The sequence below is a fragment of the Miscanthus floridulus genome, chromosome 9 (assembly GCF_019320115.1).
Source record: "Miscanthus floridulus cultivar M001 chromosome 9, ASM1932011v1, whole genome shotgun sequence".
NCBI classification, from domain to species: domain Eukaryota; kingdom Viridiplantae; phylum Streptophyta; class Magnoliopsida; order Poales; family Poaceae; genus Miscanthus; species Miscanthus floridulus.
The window spans coordinates 111,077,225-111,094,481 of record NC_089588.1 but is presented as its reverse complement, the minus strand read 5'-3'; the positions used below and the strand labels follow the sequence as shown (position 1 = coordinate 111,094,481).

At 43.8% G+C, this 17,257-nt stretch overlaps 2 protein-coding genes and 1 pseudogene across 2 annotated transcripts; all 3 read right to left on the bottom strand.

Annotated features, from left to right (window-relative positions):
- Positions 1-277: 277 nt before the first annotated feature.
- Positions 278-5,301, bottom strand: LOC136482652 (protein ALTERED PHOSPHATE STARVATION RESPONSE 1-like; annotated as a pseudogene).
- A 3,440-nt stretch (positions 5,302-8,741) lies between these two features.
- On the bottom strand, positions 8,742-11,562 carry LOC136482651 (thioredoxin domain-containing protein PLP3B-like). Its single transcript, XM_066479860.1, has 8 exons — positions 11,431-11,562; positions 10,150-10,224; positions 9,808-9,855; positions 9,585-9,727; positions 9,426-9,498; positions 9,285-9,346; positions 9,078-9,175; positions 8,742-9,001 (listed from the first exon to the last, which is right to left on the bottom strand). Exons 1-8 carry the CDS (start codon positions 11,512-11,514, stop codon positions 8,895-8,897), a joined length of 690 nt encoding a protein of 229 aa, XP_066335957.1. The 5' UTR covers positions 11,515-11,562; the 3' UTR covers positions 8,742-8,894.
- A 532-nt stretch (positions 11,563-12,094) lies between these two features.
- On the bottom strand, positions 12,095-16,563 carry LOC136482650 (uncharacterized). The gene is made up of 6 exons (XM_066479859.1): positions 16,405-16,563; positions 14,058-14,204; positions 13,864-13,972; positions 13,152-13,275; positions 12,500-12,773; positions 12,095-12,424 (listed from the first exon to the last, which is right to left on the bottom strand). The coding sequence occupies exons 1-6, from the start codon at positions 16,537-16,539 to the stop codon at positions 12,323-12,325; spliced, it is 891 nt and encodes a 296-aa protein (XP_066335956.1). The 5' UTR covers positions 16,540-16,563; the 3' UTR covers positions 12,095-12,322.
- Between the last annotated feature and the right edge of the window lie 694 nt (positions 16,564-17,257).

Genomic DNA, 17,257 nt, shown 5'->3' with positions numbered 1-17,257 from the left:
AAGGTATATATAGATGAGCAAATAAGTTTCAGTAGTATATGTAAACAGTAAATGCAAAGCACTGGCTCCTTGTGAATGAATTGTCAGATTTTTTTGGCTCAATTGTTTTGAATGAATATTTTTATCAGTGAGCTAAAAATGGCTATATAGATTTGATTTTCACTTGGTTCGATAAATTTCGAATGAAGCCGCTTATTCTCCATCAATGTAAAAATAATGCCAGTACCTATGACATTGCTGCAAGGTGAGTAGGAGATTACATGCTTGCAGAACTCCTGTAAAAAGTAATGCCGGTACCTATGCCATAGCTGCAAGATGAGTAGCAGATTACTTGCGCACAGAAATCATGATATCTTGCCTGTGATATCTTTGCGAAAACGGTTCTCATATGCCTTTCCAAGCATGGCAGGTGATGAAGCTTAAAATCTGCCCAACACTGAGGCATACCCACTAAATCAGTAAATATTAGGCCAAAGATTGTACTATAACCTGATTGCTCACAAAATATACCAAAACACTAGAATTTGTCATCCAGAACAGATAGCAAGAAGTCATATACCACAATCAACATAATCCTAAGAAAGCTGAGCATTTGGTCCAACTCTCTTATAATCAGCACAGGCCATCTCATAGTTCTGCTTGAGCTCCTCGTAGCACTTCAGTGATGCCTCTGAGAACTTTGTCAGGCGGTCAAGAACCGCCGTTAGTCTCGACTGCAGCCCTTCAGCTGATGCTACACTCCCACTCTTTGCCGCCTCCTGCTCGCTATTGTTCTCCAGCATCCCACACTCCTGCGACTCGCTTCTTGGCTTGTTCTGCTCGTCGTGGTGCTCAAACGAGTCACGGAGGAGCTGCATCACATCTTTGAGGGACTTGCATAGGCTCGTCAGCAGGGAGAGATTCTGTCATGGCGAGCCAGTCCCTGCAGAGGATGAATATGGGAGGGGATATGGCCTGGCGAGGAGGGAAGGAGACCTTGCGCTTGCGCCTGCGTCGGTCCTGGGGTGGCTGCAGGACACACTTCTGGAGCCATGCATTGAGGGCCTCGACATATGATTTGTGAGCAGTGACCCAGTTTCTGAAGCTGGAGGAGAAGCTGTCCATCTCATTCCACAGATGCATTGCCGCCTGGCGGCGGTGCTCACCTTGATGCACTGGGGTTGAGTTTTTCACATGGTATGCCAATGTGGTCGTGATGAACTGTTTGTGGTGACATTCCAGCATCAATTTCCACATTCTGATTAGCCTATATGAAGTCAGATCAAGGTTAGTAGACAAGAAATGTCAAAAACAGGATTTTGATCAGCTAAGACTGAAGGTAGAATTATGAGCCATCAGAATATTTCAGCAAAACAAGGTAACTTCTGAGAATAGGTTGTGAACTGTAATCTTCTGATTCTCAGCATTGTACTATCATTCTGCCAAAAATAAATTTGGAGTGATATTGACACTTAAAATATTTACTAAACTTGGTGTGATATTAACCAGAGCAGTGGAATCGGCATGTAATTGACCATTTTCTACCTATTAATGGAATGGCAGTGCAACTCTTATGTGTTCGAGAAAAAAAAATCTTTACTCACATACACTGTAAAAAAATGAAACAGGAAGATTTGCATTCGAAATTCTGGTATAAGAAATGCTGTCTATCAGGTATATATACCCTTGAATTAGCTCGACAAGCTGTGGCTGCAGTTCTTCATCCCTTATCTTCTCAATTCTTTTGGAGATTGCATCGACAGCCTGAATCGCAACAGATACCCTGGAATGGAGATCCTTCACAACAGCTCTAGTCTTATCAATCAGCTGCGCATTTAGGCCTCGTGCAAATTGGCGCCGGAGGAGGTTACATTTCTCATCATAGGCCTTTCTAACATTTTCACTTGCCTACATAAACCAAGTAAGGCGGTAAGGCAGTAACAATGATTCGTTATGCCATCAAGTGTCCAAACATCTCATAGCCTACACCCTAGTTTCTTTGCTACTCCCTCCATTCCAAATTATAAGATGTTTTGGCTTTTCTAGATACATTGTTTTTACAAGTGTATCTGGACATAGTGTATATCTAAGTGCATAGCAAAAGCCAAAACGTCTTATAATTTGGAATAGAGAGAGTAGTTAGCACTTAGCACACAATAAACGATCTACAAACTACATTTGAACTATTAGACTAAAAAATGCAATATTAATAAAGATCATGCATTACATGTTCTCATTTAACGACCCTTGTGACAATGTACCACTGTCTCAAAAATAAAGTCATAAGTGCTTGAAGATTAAACACACCAGTTTTTACTTGACATCTATAAAAGAACAGGCATTCCATGTAGAGGTATTCATGAGACTAGCAAAAGGTTTGAGATTGACAGCATATTAGATGAGCTTGCTGAATATGTATTTATGATGTACCTTGATTTCATCGTATAGTTTTCTCTCCCATGCGTGTAGCCTGTCCAACGTAGAAGAGTGGCTTCCAGATACCATGGCGAATTCCTCAACAAAATCACTATTACTGTCATCCAAATCATCTTTAATTATTGATGTCATAAGTGCACTCTTAGATGATGATGACAGAGATGAAACAGAACGCTTCCATGTGACAACCTTTGAGACATGCTGTGCAGTTTCTACAGAGACACTTAAAATTAGTACTTCAGGAAAACATTATGATAGGGAAGAGAATAATGAAAACACCCTGGTTACCCTGGTTGAGAATAACATCACGATTGCAGCACACTTGAAGTGCTGACATAAATCGGGCAGTAGGTAGCTTGCCTGGAGAACCTAGAATTTGGGTAATATAACGAATTAAAAATATTCAAAAAATGCTGACACAATCCTGAAAAAAAAAAGACATGCAACACTCATGATTATCACCTGGTATTTTAGCACATATGTCAAGTCTGATTTTCTTGGTTTCAAGCATTCTGGAAACCTCATTTCCTGCTTCAGCTGCACGCATAAACCGGGATTCAATGTCCTTCATGCTCGACACAAAATCTTTGGCTCGATGAGTGATGAACTCTGAAGGATCCTCTGCCTCTGCACATAATTCTTTTTCCATTTCGCTTTCCCCCAACTTCGCAGCAACCTGCTCAGAGGTAGCTTTGGTTGAAGTATCCACCAACTGACTTGGTTTCCTGGTCTCACCTTGCTCTGGCTCTCTTTCCTGCTTAGATAGTGCATTATCATCAGGAAGTTCTGTATGCCTTCTGTCAGACATGATTTCTTCTTCACCTTCTTTCAATGGAACTACTTCAGCTACCCTTGACTCTCTTAGACCCTTCAATCTACTGAAGTTCAGGGTTACCCCATTCTCATTGTTGGAGGAAGAGCTACCAGCAGCATCAATGGGATCAAAGAAGTCCCATGTGGTACACAATTCTGGAGGCAATGGTGGCGGGGGTGGGACAAAAGCTGAGACTGGGGATTCATGCCCCGCAAATTCAGCAGCAGTTGGATCTATCACAAAGGTCAAAGGAGCAGTTGCGGCTGCTTTCATGCAATGGATTCTTGTTGAGGGCGGAGTAGTCAATGGACTTGCTCGATGCGCCGGAGAGGCAACACTCTCTACTGCACGTGAAGGCGAGGGAGATGCCATAGAGGAATGCGATGGCGACTTATCCACTTCTGAAATGGAGAGTGATGATTCTGGTAAGATCTCAGACTCAGCATACCGCCGCAGTGCAGTACCCACAGTACGGAGGGATTGTGTGTAAGATAAGTGTGCTGCTGACAGTGCATCTCTTGAGTCAATGGCTTGTCTGATATGGCGCATCCGATCCTTGCACAGAACCAGGGCGTCCTCTCCAGTGGCTTTGGAAGGAGAAGAACCCATTGAGTTGCACTAAACTGATTCCCTACTGTATACTAGAGACCAGTAAATTCATCACAGTCCAACTACAGATGAAAGCTCCACCAATTTAGAAATCTTGCTTATGACAAGTAATGGTCTTTGCTCCTCAGATCCTATCAACAGAAAAAAACAATACTTGTCAGAGTACAGAACATGTAAAATACAGAAATGAATTTAACACTTAACAGAATTGACCTAAATCAAACTACAGAGCACTTGAATAGGGCAATAACTAAATACTCAATGTAGGGCCACTGTACACAAAAATTGGCCACATCTGCCACCAACTTGAGCTGAAGTGGCACACATTACACAGCCTCACAATAGTCATTTCAGGCAGACAATTAATCTGGTACACGAAAGATAAAAAGGGCAGAACAATTGACACTGATTGAAGATATCAGACTATAAGAGTAGGACATGGCGCAGGTATAAGAACCAACCAATCTTTTGTTGCTTCACAAGATAACCTCAAGCGCTCAACACTGACAACACATCATAAGCCAATGGTCAAAGTGTATTTCTTGGAAGCCTGTGCCATGATTAAAGCAAGCAGTCTTATGATTAAAGCAAGCAGGGGCTGTGGCAGCAGATAAGCTGGCACAACAGAGTAAGAAAAGGAACCAGTAAAGCGAGACCTTTCTCCAATTCCAACCTCTGATCAAACAACTGTATCATATAGTGAGAGAAAAAAAATGATAAAACCCATTACTACCTCAAAAGCAGCACTTCAGCACCACGGTAATCTTCCTAATGCAGCCCCCAAATCCCCAGGTGGTGACCAGGGCACTACGCAAATCCGGTTCTTGAAAGTTGAAACCAGCATTATCCTACATTCCTACCAGCAAGACGGAATGGGCAAAAGGGGTAATTGGGGCAAAAATGTTTCCCCCCTCTTCTTCATCCTCAATACAGTAGAATGTGGTTTTCATTCCAGACCAAGGCGCCCCCGAAATCGGCATGGGAACCTCTCTAGAGCCCGGATCAAGGGATCCCCAAATCAATCAAATGCAGCGCATCGGAGAATCCAAACCAAACCAAGAATCCACCCAAGGATTAACCTAAAACCCGCCCTAAACCACCAGGGCTTTATTTATAGCACAGGAAAGAGATATACTTTCTTACCTACCCCACCCGATTCCACAGTCCAGTAGCCTAGAACTCAAAAATCCCAGCTCAACAGCTAGTCAAAGAGGCGACGAGAGAACCTCACTCACCGAAACCTCCGTGGCGGCGGCGACTCCAGGACGGACGCGGCAATGCGGCCGCCGCGGCTCGATCCCGGGCGAGCAGGGCAGTGGGTCGCTCACGTGCGCACAGTGGCAGGCAGGCATAGGGTTTTGTTGGTTCTTGGCGAGGGAAGAGCCGGAGAGGTGACCGTGTGAGGGCACAGAACAGGGAGGCAGGGGTGGCCGGGTGGGTGGAGCCAGGCGACTGGGAGCAATGGGGAGTAACGGAGGTGCGGGAGTGGGAGTGGGAGTGGGACGCAGGAATCTCGAATTGCTGATAGTGCGGTGTACTGGGCTACTGGCTAATGGCGCTGCAGTGTGCAGTAGCAGAATGAGCGCGCTGTTCACTTAGCTCGTCAGTCATTCAGGTTTTTTTTTTTTTTCCTCAGACAACAAAATAGCATGAGCCGTCTTGTCAACGCAGGATCAGCCAAATAGAATCTTTATTTTGTTTCTTCTTCTTTTCTCCGTTTTGCCTTTTAAGTTAGTAAAACACAGAGGTGTTTTAGTTTTTACCATCTCCTAATAACCAAGCTAATTGGATTAGCTGGTTGCCTGGTTCCCATTAGTTGGGAGGCCTTTTAGCTGCTAATAGAATGGGGTGTTTGGATGCACCACAGCTAAATTAGCTAGCTATAATTTAGCTGGTGCATCCAAACATAGGGGTGTTTTAGTTTTTACCATCTCCTAACCAATCTAAATTTTGGTATGGTCAAACTTTAGTCACCAAATCGATTGCTTTAGATTTGACCAACTTTGGTCACCAAAATTTACTAAGAAACAAAACACATCTTAGAAAATTGGACATGTTTTGCATGAAAAAGATGAGAATGAATTTTCATCAATCCTACAAGTTTCTTTTTGCATGACAGAATCCACGTTTTGTCGAGTTATACAAATAAATGTTAAGTTCACTGCGGACGAAGTATAACTCAACCGGTTAAGTTCTTTGTAACCGAATCTGCCCATTAGGTTTGACCTAGGTGTTCACAAAATTATTTTAAAAAAGTATTTTAGGATCTAACGATGTTTTTTAGTGGTAGACGACGCATCCTTCGACAGTAAGATGTTTATGGTGACTTCATCAATCTCTACATATATCGACTCAATATTTCAAAAGTACTTATAAGGTAACATGTGTGCATGCATAGTGTGTTTATAGGTTTTAATGGTAGCCAATGTATCCGTTGGTAGCGAGACAATGTTACTTCATCAATTAAAATATGCCTCTCTAGATAAACTCCCACCGTCCTAAGACTGTCTCCAACGGGGAGACGCAAACCCAAAAATACGTCGCGCACAGTGCTTTAGGTATCAAATACCCTCTCCAATAGCTAACCCAAACGCATGACCCATTTTGGGTACCAGCCCAAACAACACGCAAAAAAGCATCTCCTCTCTCATCGCTACGCAATTCTGTGGCCCGCTCGCCGCCGCGTCGGAGAAAGCCCAGGCGCCGGCGCCCCTCCTCCCCCCCCCTCCTCCTCCCTCTCCCCTCCGAGGCCTGACCCCGCGACTCACCCGCGCGAGGGCGCGCGCGCGTGCGTGGCATGGCCGCCGCCGCCGCCATCGTCGAGCGCCGCCGGGCTCTGCTTTATGCCGCCGCGGCCACCCTGCGCCCGGGCTCGGCCGGATCTGAGGCCCCACGATGCCCAGCCCCTTCCTGCCCGCCCGGTGCTAAGGAGGCTCCGCGGGGTCCACCTTCGCGCCGCTGAGCACCATGAGCGCCCACAGCAGGAGAGAGGGAGAGGGGGAAAGCCCGCGCTGCGCCACCTTGCCGGAGGACGGCCAGCGGAGAGGGGGAAGAGAGAGAGGTGGCTCGCCACGCCACGCCGGGCTCGCCCGCCGTCGGGGCCCACATCCACGCGCAGCGCAGGGAGGCCGCCGCATTCGGGACCCGCCGCCGCGCCGCCACCTCGGGAGAGAGAGGGAGAGGGAGAGAGGATGGGGAGGCGACGGGAGCTTCGTTTGCGTCGGCTATTGGAAAACGAGATTTTTTGCGTCCGCGACCCTTCGCTGTGCGCTACTCAAATCATGATATGCGTCTCGTTTTTAGGTCTGGCCCGTTGGAGACAGTCTAATATACATAAGATGTAACCACCTCTAGTTTAAAGACCAATACTATTTAATTCTCTCTCTCCACTGTGTTACTTCATCAATTAAAATATGCCAGCTCAATATTTTAGAAGTGTTCATAAGTTAGGGTGTGTGAGCGTGTATTTATAGAGTGAGCGTTTACATTTATATCTATACTATGATTGAAAAGAATTGTAAAAAGAAAGTACATGCCGTTTTCGACGGGCGGCAAAACAAATTGCCAGTAAAACACGTGTCAATTTTTTGTCAAATTATATGTGGTAAAAAATGGGCAACATAAGAAATGACCATCTAGTATTTGGTCAAAGAGACACAATATTCTACTGTCAGCTTTAAAAAAAATCTACTGCAACCGCAGCAAAACACTCTCATCATCCTGTTCGCTTGTTAGTTTCAGCCAGGCTTATTCAACCAGCCAACAATATTTTCCTCTCACAACAAACCAGCACCAGCCAGCCCAAACCAGCCTAAAAACCAACCAGCGAACACGCGCGCATGTTTAAGCGAGTGGTTCGGTCGGTCACGGACAGTGCTTCAGAGTACTAGTGGACTAGTGACTGAACACAGCGGACAATCAGCCTGTTCAGCTGGGGCTGAAATGATCGTATACGATCGTGGATTATTACTGTTGGCTGGTTTGGTGTGAGAAAAAAGTATGATTTTGGCTGAAAATTTACGAGGCTGAATTATTGCTCAAACCATAATACTAATAATGAGAATCTCAAGTACGAAAGGATTTGCATTGGCACGTGGGGCCCATGCATCCAACCAGCCGCCAGGCCATTATGGTGATCATGCCACCTTTTTCACTCTAGCGGACGCTAAAAAATAACAGCCTGTTCGTCCTTTTTCACTCTAGCGGCGCTGGATTTTTTCTTTCACAACAGGATTTTTCTTTCATAACAAATTAACACCAATCAGGCTTATCAGCCTAGAAACAAAAGAGCGTTGGACGGGACTGAAAAATAAACAAAATACTGTTCTATGGAAACACTGTTCACATACATAGTGCCAGTGAGAGTGCGCTGGCCACAGTGCCAGTGTGAGTGCGCTGGCCGGCCCAGCCCCAACCGGCCAGCCGAACGCAGCCCAAGCAGCGAACAGGCCATAAATCTGATGCCCACAGCAGACAACAATACATCAGTCGGACCATCTTATGACAAATGAGCAAGAAAATAAAAGGCAGCCACAAACCCTAGCTTTTACACAAACCCTAATATGCTGAGTTAGGCCATGTTTGGTTCCTAAGTGCCTCCTAAAATTTATGTCACATCGAATATTTGAACACATGCATAGAGTATTAAATATAGACTAATTATAAAACTAATTGCATAACTTACGACTAATTTACAAGATGAATCTTTTAAGCCTAATTAGTCCATGATTTGACAATGTGGTGCTATAGTGAATATGTGCTAATGACAGATTAATTAGGCTTAAAAAATTCATCTCGCAAATTAGCCTCCATCTATGTAATTGGTTTTATAATTAATCTATATTTAATGCTCCTTATTAGTATCTAAACATTCGATGTAACATAAATTTTAAGAGCGACTAAAGAACCCAACACCCCCTTAGTAAAGAATCTCTTGTACATGCTCTTGTTCTGGTATCTGGTATCGATACATGGGTCACACAAATCAATTACAGTACAGAACAGACAAACAAAATCTAGAGTGCAAAAAGGTGAATCCCCAATCTTCATCTCATGTTCAGTCTGAGTCAGAATCTTGGGCAGTTGAAGATCTAACCCTCCTATTCTTAGACTCACTTTCTTCATCATCGTCATCATCTTTCTTCTTCTTCTCATCAATTATCCCTAGAATTTGTTTTTGGACATTAACGCATTGTCATCCCAAAATTGTCAAGGACTGCCGTATAGTTTTCATGGTTACCTTTCATCTTGAGAATATTTTCCAATGCTCTTGTTGAAAAATCGTCTTTGCTTCTGAGATCTTGAAACCCAACTAACCGGTCAACAGCAATACCCTTCCTGACATAGGACAGGGATCATAGTATGGTGAAGCAGGATGATTGCAGGGTACCAAACAGCAATAGACATTATCAAATAGGCAGGAGTTATGAAAAACTTGTGCACTTACTTGAACAATATTACACATGGCAACGTTTTGATTGCCAGTTTGGCCACAAAGAATGGAGCATTCTGCAGTAAGTTATAGATAACATTAGGCTTCAGGGTTCTTAAAAGAAAGTAATTTATAGCCAAGTGGTAGTATACAGACTTCAGCATCAAGCTTGACGAATTTTGTTCCCACATAGATTGGGGCAAGGGCCTTCAAATGTTTATCCATGATCCTAGCAAATATTCACAGAAAATAATTTCCATAAGTACCAAAAGCAAAACAATATCTCAAAAAACAAGAACGTAAGTTATGCCATACTTGCAACGGTAAAATTCATGGTGATAGAAATGGCATATGACTTTTTCACTGCCAGTAACCTCCCCAAGGAAGTCCCCTTCAGTTATCTCCCTGTATTCACCGTGACCTTGCATTTTTAGCACTTCACGCTTCTCAGCCTCTTTCTGTTGCATAGAGAGCTTTCATGAATAAAAAGAACATGACACTTGCATAAGCTTCATAAGTGAAAGATGGAGATCAGTACCTTAAGGGCAGCAATTCTCTCCGCGTGCAACTTCTCAAGTTCTGGGTCCTGGTGAAAAGTTCCATGAATTTGACAACCCACAATATGACACAATACTATGTGCCATACAAATAAGGCAAATACAAGGGCGTACCCAGTGCAGAGAGCTCCCGCTCTGTGCAGGGTCTGGGGAAGGGTGTCAGTGGCAAGCCTTACCCTCGCTTGTGCAATGCGAGGAGACCGCGACTCGAACCCGGGACCTTCCGGTCACAGGCGGTAAGACTCTACCGCTTGCACCAGGCCCGCCCTTCAAATAAGGCAAATACAAGGGATAAGTAAATAAACATTTCTCCTTCTACTCACATCCATCAACTCATCAAGATCAACTTCATCATGGCTTGCAGGTGTTGCTTGAGCTTTGTCTTTAGCCACCATTTCCTAAGATGAAGTGCAGCAATGTCAGCATGACGAAATTAAAATCCATAATGGAACACATGGAAAACATGCTCCATTTACAATGTCAGAAGTGAAATTCAAAGGAAAAAAGGAGAAACATTTAATCTCTATCCATACTGGAAAGTCGAAAACAACTGAAAATGATAGAAACAAGATGGGGAGTCTGCCAACCACAGTACAATGGTGGAAAGAAAACAATGATACAACAAATAAACAATTAATGTGGGTTAACTGACCGTAAAAAAATGTCAGAAATAACGAAATTGGTAAATGAAGTTTTCACATGATAGCCAGACAATGTTGTATGCAGGAGTCAATAGATCCATCTTCTTCTATATAAAGGGGTACAAAGTAAGGGGGCTTATACAAAAAATTTTTTGACGAATCCATGGTCCTCCAACAGGCTAAGAGTTCTAAGCTTTACCAATTTCAAGCAATTCCTAGCTCATGCTCACTGCTGAAATAAGCCCTTTAACTAAAAACTCACTGCCATACACAAACCACCTGAGACAATGCAAAGCGTCACAAGTACAATATTCATGAATAAACACACTATCCCCCCTAGACCAAACATTGTAAAATCAGGAAGTTCACTAATAAGATATTTTTGATGAGTGGAGAACTCAAGAAGAGCAACTTGAATACCAGGATTCGCAACAGGATACAACTCTGCTCCCAAGACAGGAAAATCCAGTACTTATTCCCCAAAGGCCGAAGCACACTCCACACCAAAATCCAGTACATCCCAGCTAGACAAAACTCGTTTGTGCAAACCCATGAAATGATTTGTTCACAAGAAGTACTTGTGCATCCAGCACCATCACTCTATCGAACACCTGAAACTTACATTCCATTACTCCCATGGATCACACCCAACTAAACTCTCCAACATAACATCAGGTTACGTTTCGAACTCGCAACCAGTTTACTGATCTGCGAGCAAACATGCAAGCGTTCCCAGAGGCGCAACTCAGCAACTCGCGGGCCGAAATCAGAAGCTACTATTCCGATCAAAAAACATAGTCTGGATCAAACTCCGCGTACGCGCGCGCCAGCCTTGAGATCCGGCGCGCGGGTGCTAGCTACCTCCTAGTCAAACTCCGCGATCCAGTTGCGGTACAAAACGCAGAGTTGCGGCAGGGCGGCAGCGTAAGGCGGCGCCGGAATATTGGGGGAGAAGTCGGTCACCTTCTGGAGGTCGCGGGCGGCGGCGGCGATGACGTTGCCGAAGGCAAGGTTAGAGAGCGTCGACTTGACCGAGTCCGGATCCATCTCCGCTGCCTCCTCCTGATGCTCCTGCTCGCGCCGTCGTCTCCCTCCTCCGCCGCTGGCCGCCGCACCGGCTCGCCGGATTTGCTCTGGTTTCGTGGGGAAGAAAGTGCGAAGCGAAGTGAGCTAGGCCTCGTTGGCTGGGAAGGGGAAGCCTTCATAACGTAAGGCGTCAATGGAAATGGGACCCATCGGACCAAAGTATTAAGCCCAACAGGCCCGCTTCCGAAGTTGGGAGTTGGGGCTTGTAAGTTTTAAATCTTTTATTCTTTCAAAAAAATCCTTTTGACCTATTTTAGTTTGGATGTCCATACGAGTTCCTATTGAAGACCGTCTAAGTTTTAAATCCTTTTTATTCCTTTTAAAAAAATCCTTTTTGTTTATACTTCTTGGAAGAAATCATCCAGTAATCAAACATAGAAATAATAATTTGATATTGTGCATGCAGAATTGAGTAGAAATGGCGAACAATGGTTACGGAGGTCTCAGTTACAGAATTCGAGGTTCGTACAATGAATCCCAGTCGTCATTCTGAACGAGTTCATACATGAAAAGTCATTTGCAGTGGTGAGAGGTCACAGACTTCAGTAAAGTACGCGATTTCACTTGGTATAAAAATTTTGAGTTTGGTTTGTCAGGAAGAAATCTTTGCCGTTACAATGTACAAAAAGAAAAATAAGATATCAACATTGCCACATTTCCAACACAGAATGCCTGACTTCCTGCTTTGTATCGCCTCTGTACAGCTGGGTAATCCCGCCGAGTCCTAGCTTATGGTCATCACCTGCCATCGACGTGATGGCGTGAGCTATTATAGAAGCCCCAGAGACTTCAGCTGGCTGATGTGCTCCGCGGGTAGTGGCGGCGGAGACCAGTCTGTGCGCTCGCCATCGACATCCTCTACGACATACTCCTGGAAGATATTGACACCAAACATGAGTAAAACCATGGTAGATGAGACAGCTGATGAACACATGGAAGTACTCACCTTGGTTAGCATTCGCTTGGCAAGAATGTGATAATGCCGCTGCCAGATCCGCTGGCCAACCATTGTTGCGACCAGGACACTGTAGAATATGCCGATAACCGTGAAAAGCCCAAGCATAATAACCCCCATGATGAGGAGCAACGGTAGCCCGGCTTCCCCAGCACCTCCCAAGCAACCACCACACTCGCCAGCTGTGGTAGCGCAGCCTTCGAAGCAGGTAGTGCAGTCAGTCCACATGCAAAGCGTGCCAGGTAGATGGCAATCTGCACACATCCTGAATGAAATAGAACACATGTCGGTACAATCAAACAGTACAAGGCATGAAAACCATGGCCTGTGAGAATACATGACGAACACAGTATAAATGCATATGCACAGGTGAACAAGCTTCATCAGTCCAGTGAAATTGGGTGCTTTATCAATCCAGTGAAACTGGGTAAGTGCTGCAACAAACCATCTGTATATCTTTTATGAAGTTTAGCCTCCATTCAAATAATTAGATAAAAAACACAATCTCTTTACGTTACTTTTGTGTACATTTTTACTATGGCACAATAACTGTGTTGACGAATGTTTTTCAGGGGTTAAGAGACATAGCTTTAGTTTAAGACAGTATTTTATGACTTGAAGACTGAGCTAACCAAATGCATACCCTGGCTGACAGCAACAAAGACATAATTCTCGACAAGGCTGAGCCAAGTCATTCCGTACTCTTCGGTCATAACAGGTTATGAAGCATCCCGATAGTCCCAACAAAGCAAAAAACAATAATGCACCTGTAACCAAGAGATAAGTTCACAATCAGTTCAGAAGGAAAACATTATGTGCCACAGAATTGACTAAAATGCTAGCAACATAGTCTTCCAGTAAAAGTTTGAGCAGTTTGGCTCATATTGTTGAAGTATATATGTCAATGATACAACTTTCTATATATCAATGATAATACAACTTTCAACATCTTCTCTCTGAGCTCAGTTTCGTCACATGCCTGTACGCTTTTTATGAATCATAATAATTGCAAACACATCTGATCACTTCTATAAGAATAACAAACACTGATTTGATCTGGGCCATGGATAGATGTTTAAGTTGCAAGCAAAGCTTTTCATGGCACCTTGCATGTTAACTCCCAATAATTGCATTTTTATTCTGACAAAGAACACTGAATCCTAATGCTTTTCCTTATTCTTTACTCATATTCTTTTTCACATTAATTTATAAACCTAAAAAATTCTCATGCAATTGCTGAGTTCTAAGGATCCATGGTGACAATAGATATCATAGAAATCAGGGCATGATTTTTATCGAACAGGCATGCAAAAACAGGTGAAAGCTAGTAATAAAGGAAAGATTAAGCAGTTTACCACATATATAATAAAAACTAACTTCATTATCAAAACCCCAGGCTGTCCTTAACCAATATTGCTGGTACCCATCAATAAAATGTACCAAATATGCCAATGCAGAGATGACCTGAATGAAGGAATAAGAAAATACCACTGGTCACTCAATTGAATGTAGATAGGGATATGAATAAAAGAATGTTTCAAAAACTTACAATCTGGACTAGAGCAAAGATGAATAGTATATCTCTAGTAACAAAGAAACGAAACTTCAGTGTTCGCCATTTCCTGTCAGTGTGGGAATGAACCCTCAAGTAATATGGAGCCTTGCAGGTGGTACAATGGGAAAATGCAAATCCCTCCTGTTTGTGAAGCATCGAAACCTGGTTAGTTTACTGGTCTTGCAAAGAAATCAACAATCAATTTTTGGTAGCAAGCTCTAGATAGGACAGGCAGCAAAATGAACACAAACTACCGAATTCTTTCATACTTATATATACTTACACCAGGAAGAGACACTAGTTAATTTGTGCTGCACAAAAGAATTCACATATCAAGGAATGACTTGGCAGGAAAAAGGTGTAGCCTTTCTAACCCAAACAGTAAACTATAGTTCTCAGTTCGTTAACATGTTTCTTGGCATAACCTGAAGTCCTGAACCATCCAAGTTCAACGTAAAATCCCATCCAAGTCTGCATCTGCGGTTACCAAGCAGCACAACTTCCAAATGGATGTAAACATTCCAACATCCTAACAGAAAGCAGAATTTGCAATACCACCAACCAGATTTTGACCTGGGAACCCCTGTCTAACCACTGGCACCCACATATTGGAATTCCATGTGAAGAGTAAAATATAAGCTAAAGAAACAGGGAAAATGATCGACCTATTATGATTCAATCAAATAACTTTCATCAAAGAAAAAAATCCACCATGACAAGTTTTCATTATACACAGAAATTTATAAGCTTTAAAAGAATACCCTTTTTGGTGAACTCAAGTCATGTCAAACTATGTGTTTCAATCAGATTGAGCTAGATCTTTATTACATGTGTAAATAGTGACAACAAATTTCTAGTCTTCGATGGACTTTAATGAATAAGCAAGCCTGATTGAGATAACTTTTTGTCCGAATAAAGTTATTCAGTAACAGTTTCAAAAATTTCTATTGATGTAATCATAGATCCAACTGATAAAACACAAATAGGTTAAGATATTTGTGAGAAACAGTAGCCTCATGCATAAAATAAAATTATACATTATAGTTATGCTACTGTCCTGTCAAACTGACTTGCACAAACTGAAATTTTACTTACATCAGGTGTAATAACAATGATGTCATGCAAAAAAAAATTTCTCGAACATGCAGGAGAGCTGCACATCATTATATTAAGAAGAAAAATAGGGGAAGAGCCCTACAAACACACACACCAACACCACAAAAACCATGCTACTAGCAATCCAACTTGCCTGTGACAAGGATGAAACGACCCAACCAAAGCAAACACACTAAACCTGCACAAGGGCAAAGAGGTTATGCGAATATGTAATGCGCCTTGTGAAAACAAGAAGCTATGCCAAGTGATGTCAACAAAATCAGGCAACTAGCAAAGCTTCATAAACACATGAAGCCAATTCCATTTGCCCATTAGACAGATGAGACTCAATATGGCATTAACCAAACATAGGAACATAAGCAAAAATGGCTCCAATAAGAGGTCAATAGCTAATTCAACCAATCCGATAGGCAACACATCTCCAATATTGAGGGAACAAAAGGTCTGCATCTCATGTTCTATTGGCTAAGTGATTGCAACTACTCACTGACTTGCTACTACACAAAAAAAGAACAAAGTATTTTGACAATTATAGATATGCACAACACATCTCCAGAAGGCAAAGGTGTAAAGCTTCCACCATTTGCATAGCTAAACCAATAAATCATGAAGATTACAACTGTAACCTTCAACACATTCATAACATATTCCTATTATCTATAGCAAAATTCTGGAAAAAACAATGTAGGCCACTAAGAAGATTGATAAGAAAAAATCGACAATCTACAAGAAATGCTGCTAAGTTCTTTTCAAATTACAGCACTAAGAGATCGCAAAATACTCCCCCTGTTTGAAACTATAAGACATTTTGTCTTTGTTAGATGCAATTACTATTGCTATGTATCTACACATAGTGTATATATATAAGTGCATTGTAAAAGCTGTGTATCTAGAAAAACCAAAACATCTTATACATTGGAATGGAGGGAGTATCAAACAGCACCCAAACAGAACAAAAAGCTACAACATCTAAGAACAAATCAAGAAGATCAATCCTCCACGTATTCACAGGATCAGGCAAATCAAGTCACAGATTCAACCTTGGACGGATTCACCATGCAATTCAACCACTTCCTGCAGTCAGATGCCACTGAAACAGCTCCAAAAAGAAAATGCAGACAAAACCCCGTCCACCCCAACTCTAAGCGACATCATTTAGCAATTCCTGAGCATCCACCCGCACAAAGGGGAGGAGCGGTAACCGAGTAAGCACTGCAGCGCTCACCTTTACCGCCCTCCAGTGGTCGAGGCAGTCGCGGTGCACGTACTTGGACGTCCCCTTGCACTTGCAGGGCGCGATGAAGTCCCTCCCTGCGCACGCACACCCACACAACCAGTCAGATCTCCGCCGCCCTGCCATCCCGACCAAAACAATCAGGGGAAACAAAATATTAAAAAAAACGCAGCCAGCAACGGCACGCGCGAGTCCGGCCGGGACCGCGGAGCCTCCCTCACCGTCAGGTCTCGAGGCAGATCCGGCACTGGAGCTGCTCCCCGCCGCCGCCCGCTTCCAGGTCGATCTCCGACGGCGGCGGGATCAGCGGCGACGACGCCTTCTCCTCCATCGCCGCCCTCCCGCCCGCCGCTCCCCTCCCCGTCCCCACGGACCACCGACCTCGGCTGGCGCCTCTAGAGCCTCCTCGGAGCCACGCCCATCCGAATCCCTAGCCTCTCCTCCGCCCGCCCGCTTCGACCGAATCGAATCGACGGGACGGGACGGGGAGGTTGGCGAGGAGCTGGGGTTAGGTGTGTGCGTGCGGGCGGGTGGAGAGGTGGACTAGCGGCGAAGCGAGGTATAGCCTTCTTCCGCGACGAAGCGGCGGGCTAGCCGCGGGAGGATGACGCGCTGGGCCCACCAGCGCGTCCGGTGGGGCTGTACTGTCAGTGGGTGCCGTGGAGGCAGGTTGGGTGGCGCGTGTCGCCGAATGGTTGACCGGGCAGCGGGCAAAGCAGGAGGAAGCTTCGGCCTTCGGTGGGCTAGTGGGCTGCCCGAGTTTTTTATTGTTGAACTTGGCCCAGGCGTTTAGATTGTAAGTTTTTTTACTCTTTCTCCATCACATCAAATCTTTAGACATATG

What these genes read in the sequence shown, in the direction of transcription:
- LOC136482651 (XM_066479860.1), bottom strand. Translation starts at nt 11,514, where the DNA reads ATGGATCCGGACTCGGTCAAGTCGACGCTCTCTAACCTTGCCTTCGGC. An exon ending in CCGCCCGCGACCTCCAGAAG is followed by an intron (nt 10,225 to 11,430) that starts GTGACCGACTTC and finishes ACTTCATCTTAG; the next exon opens with GAAATGGTGGCTAAAGACAA. An exon ending in ATCTTGATGAGTTGATGGAT is followed by an intron (nt 9,856 to 10,149) that starts GTGAGTAGAAGG and finishes ACTTTTCACCAG; the next exon opens with GACCCAGAACTTGAGAAGTT.
- LOC136482650 (XM_066479859.1), bottom strand. Translation starts at nt 16,539, where the DNA reads ATGGCAGGGCGGCGGAGATCTGACTGGTTGTGTGGGTGTGCGTGCGCA. An exon ending in ACCACTGGAGGGCGGTAAAG is followed by an intron (nt 14,205 to 16,404) that starts GTGAGCGCTGCA and finishes CTTCACAAACAG; the next exon opens with GAGGGATTTGCATTTTCCCA. An exon ending in TCTTTGCTCTAGTCCAGATT is followed by an intron (nt 13,973 to 14,057) that starts GTAAGTTTTTGA and finishes TCCTTCATTCAG; the next exon opens with GTCATCTCTGCATTGGCATA.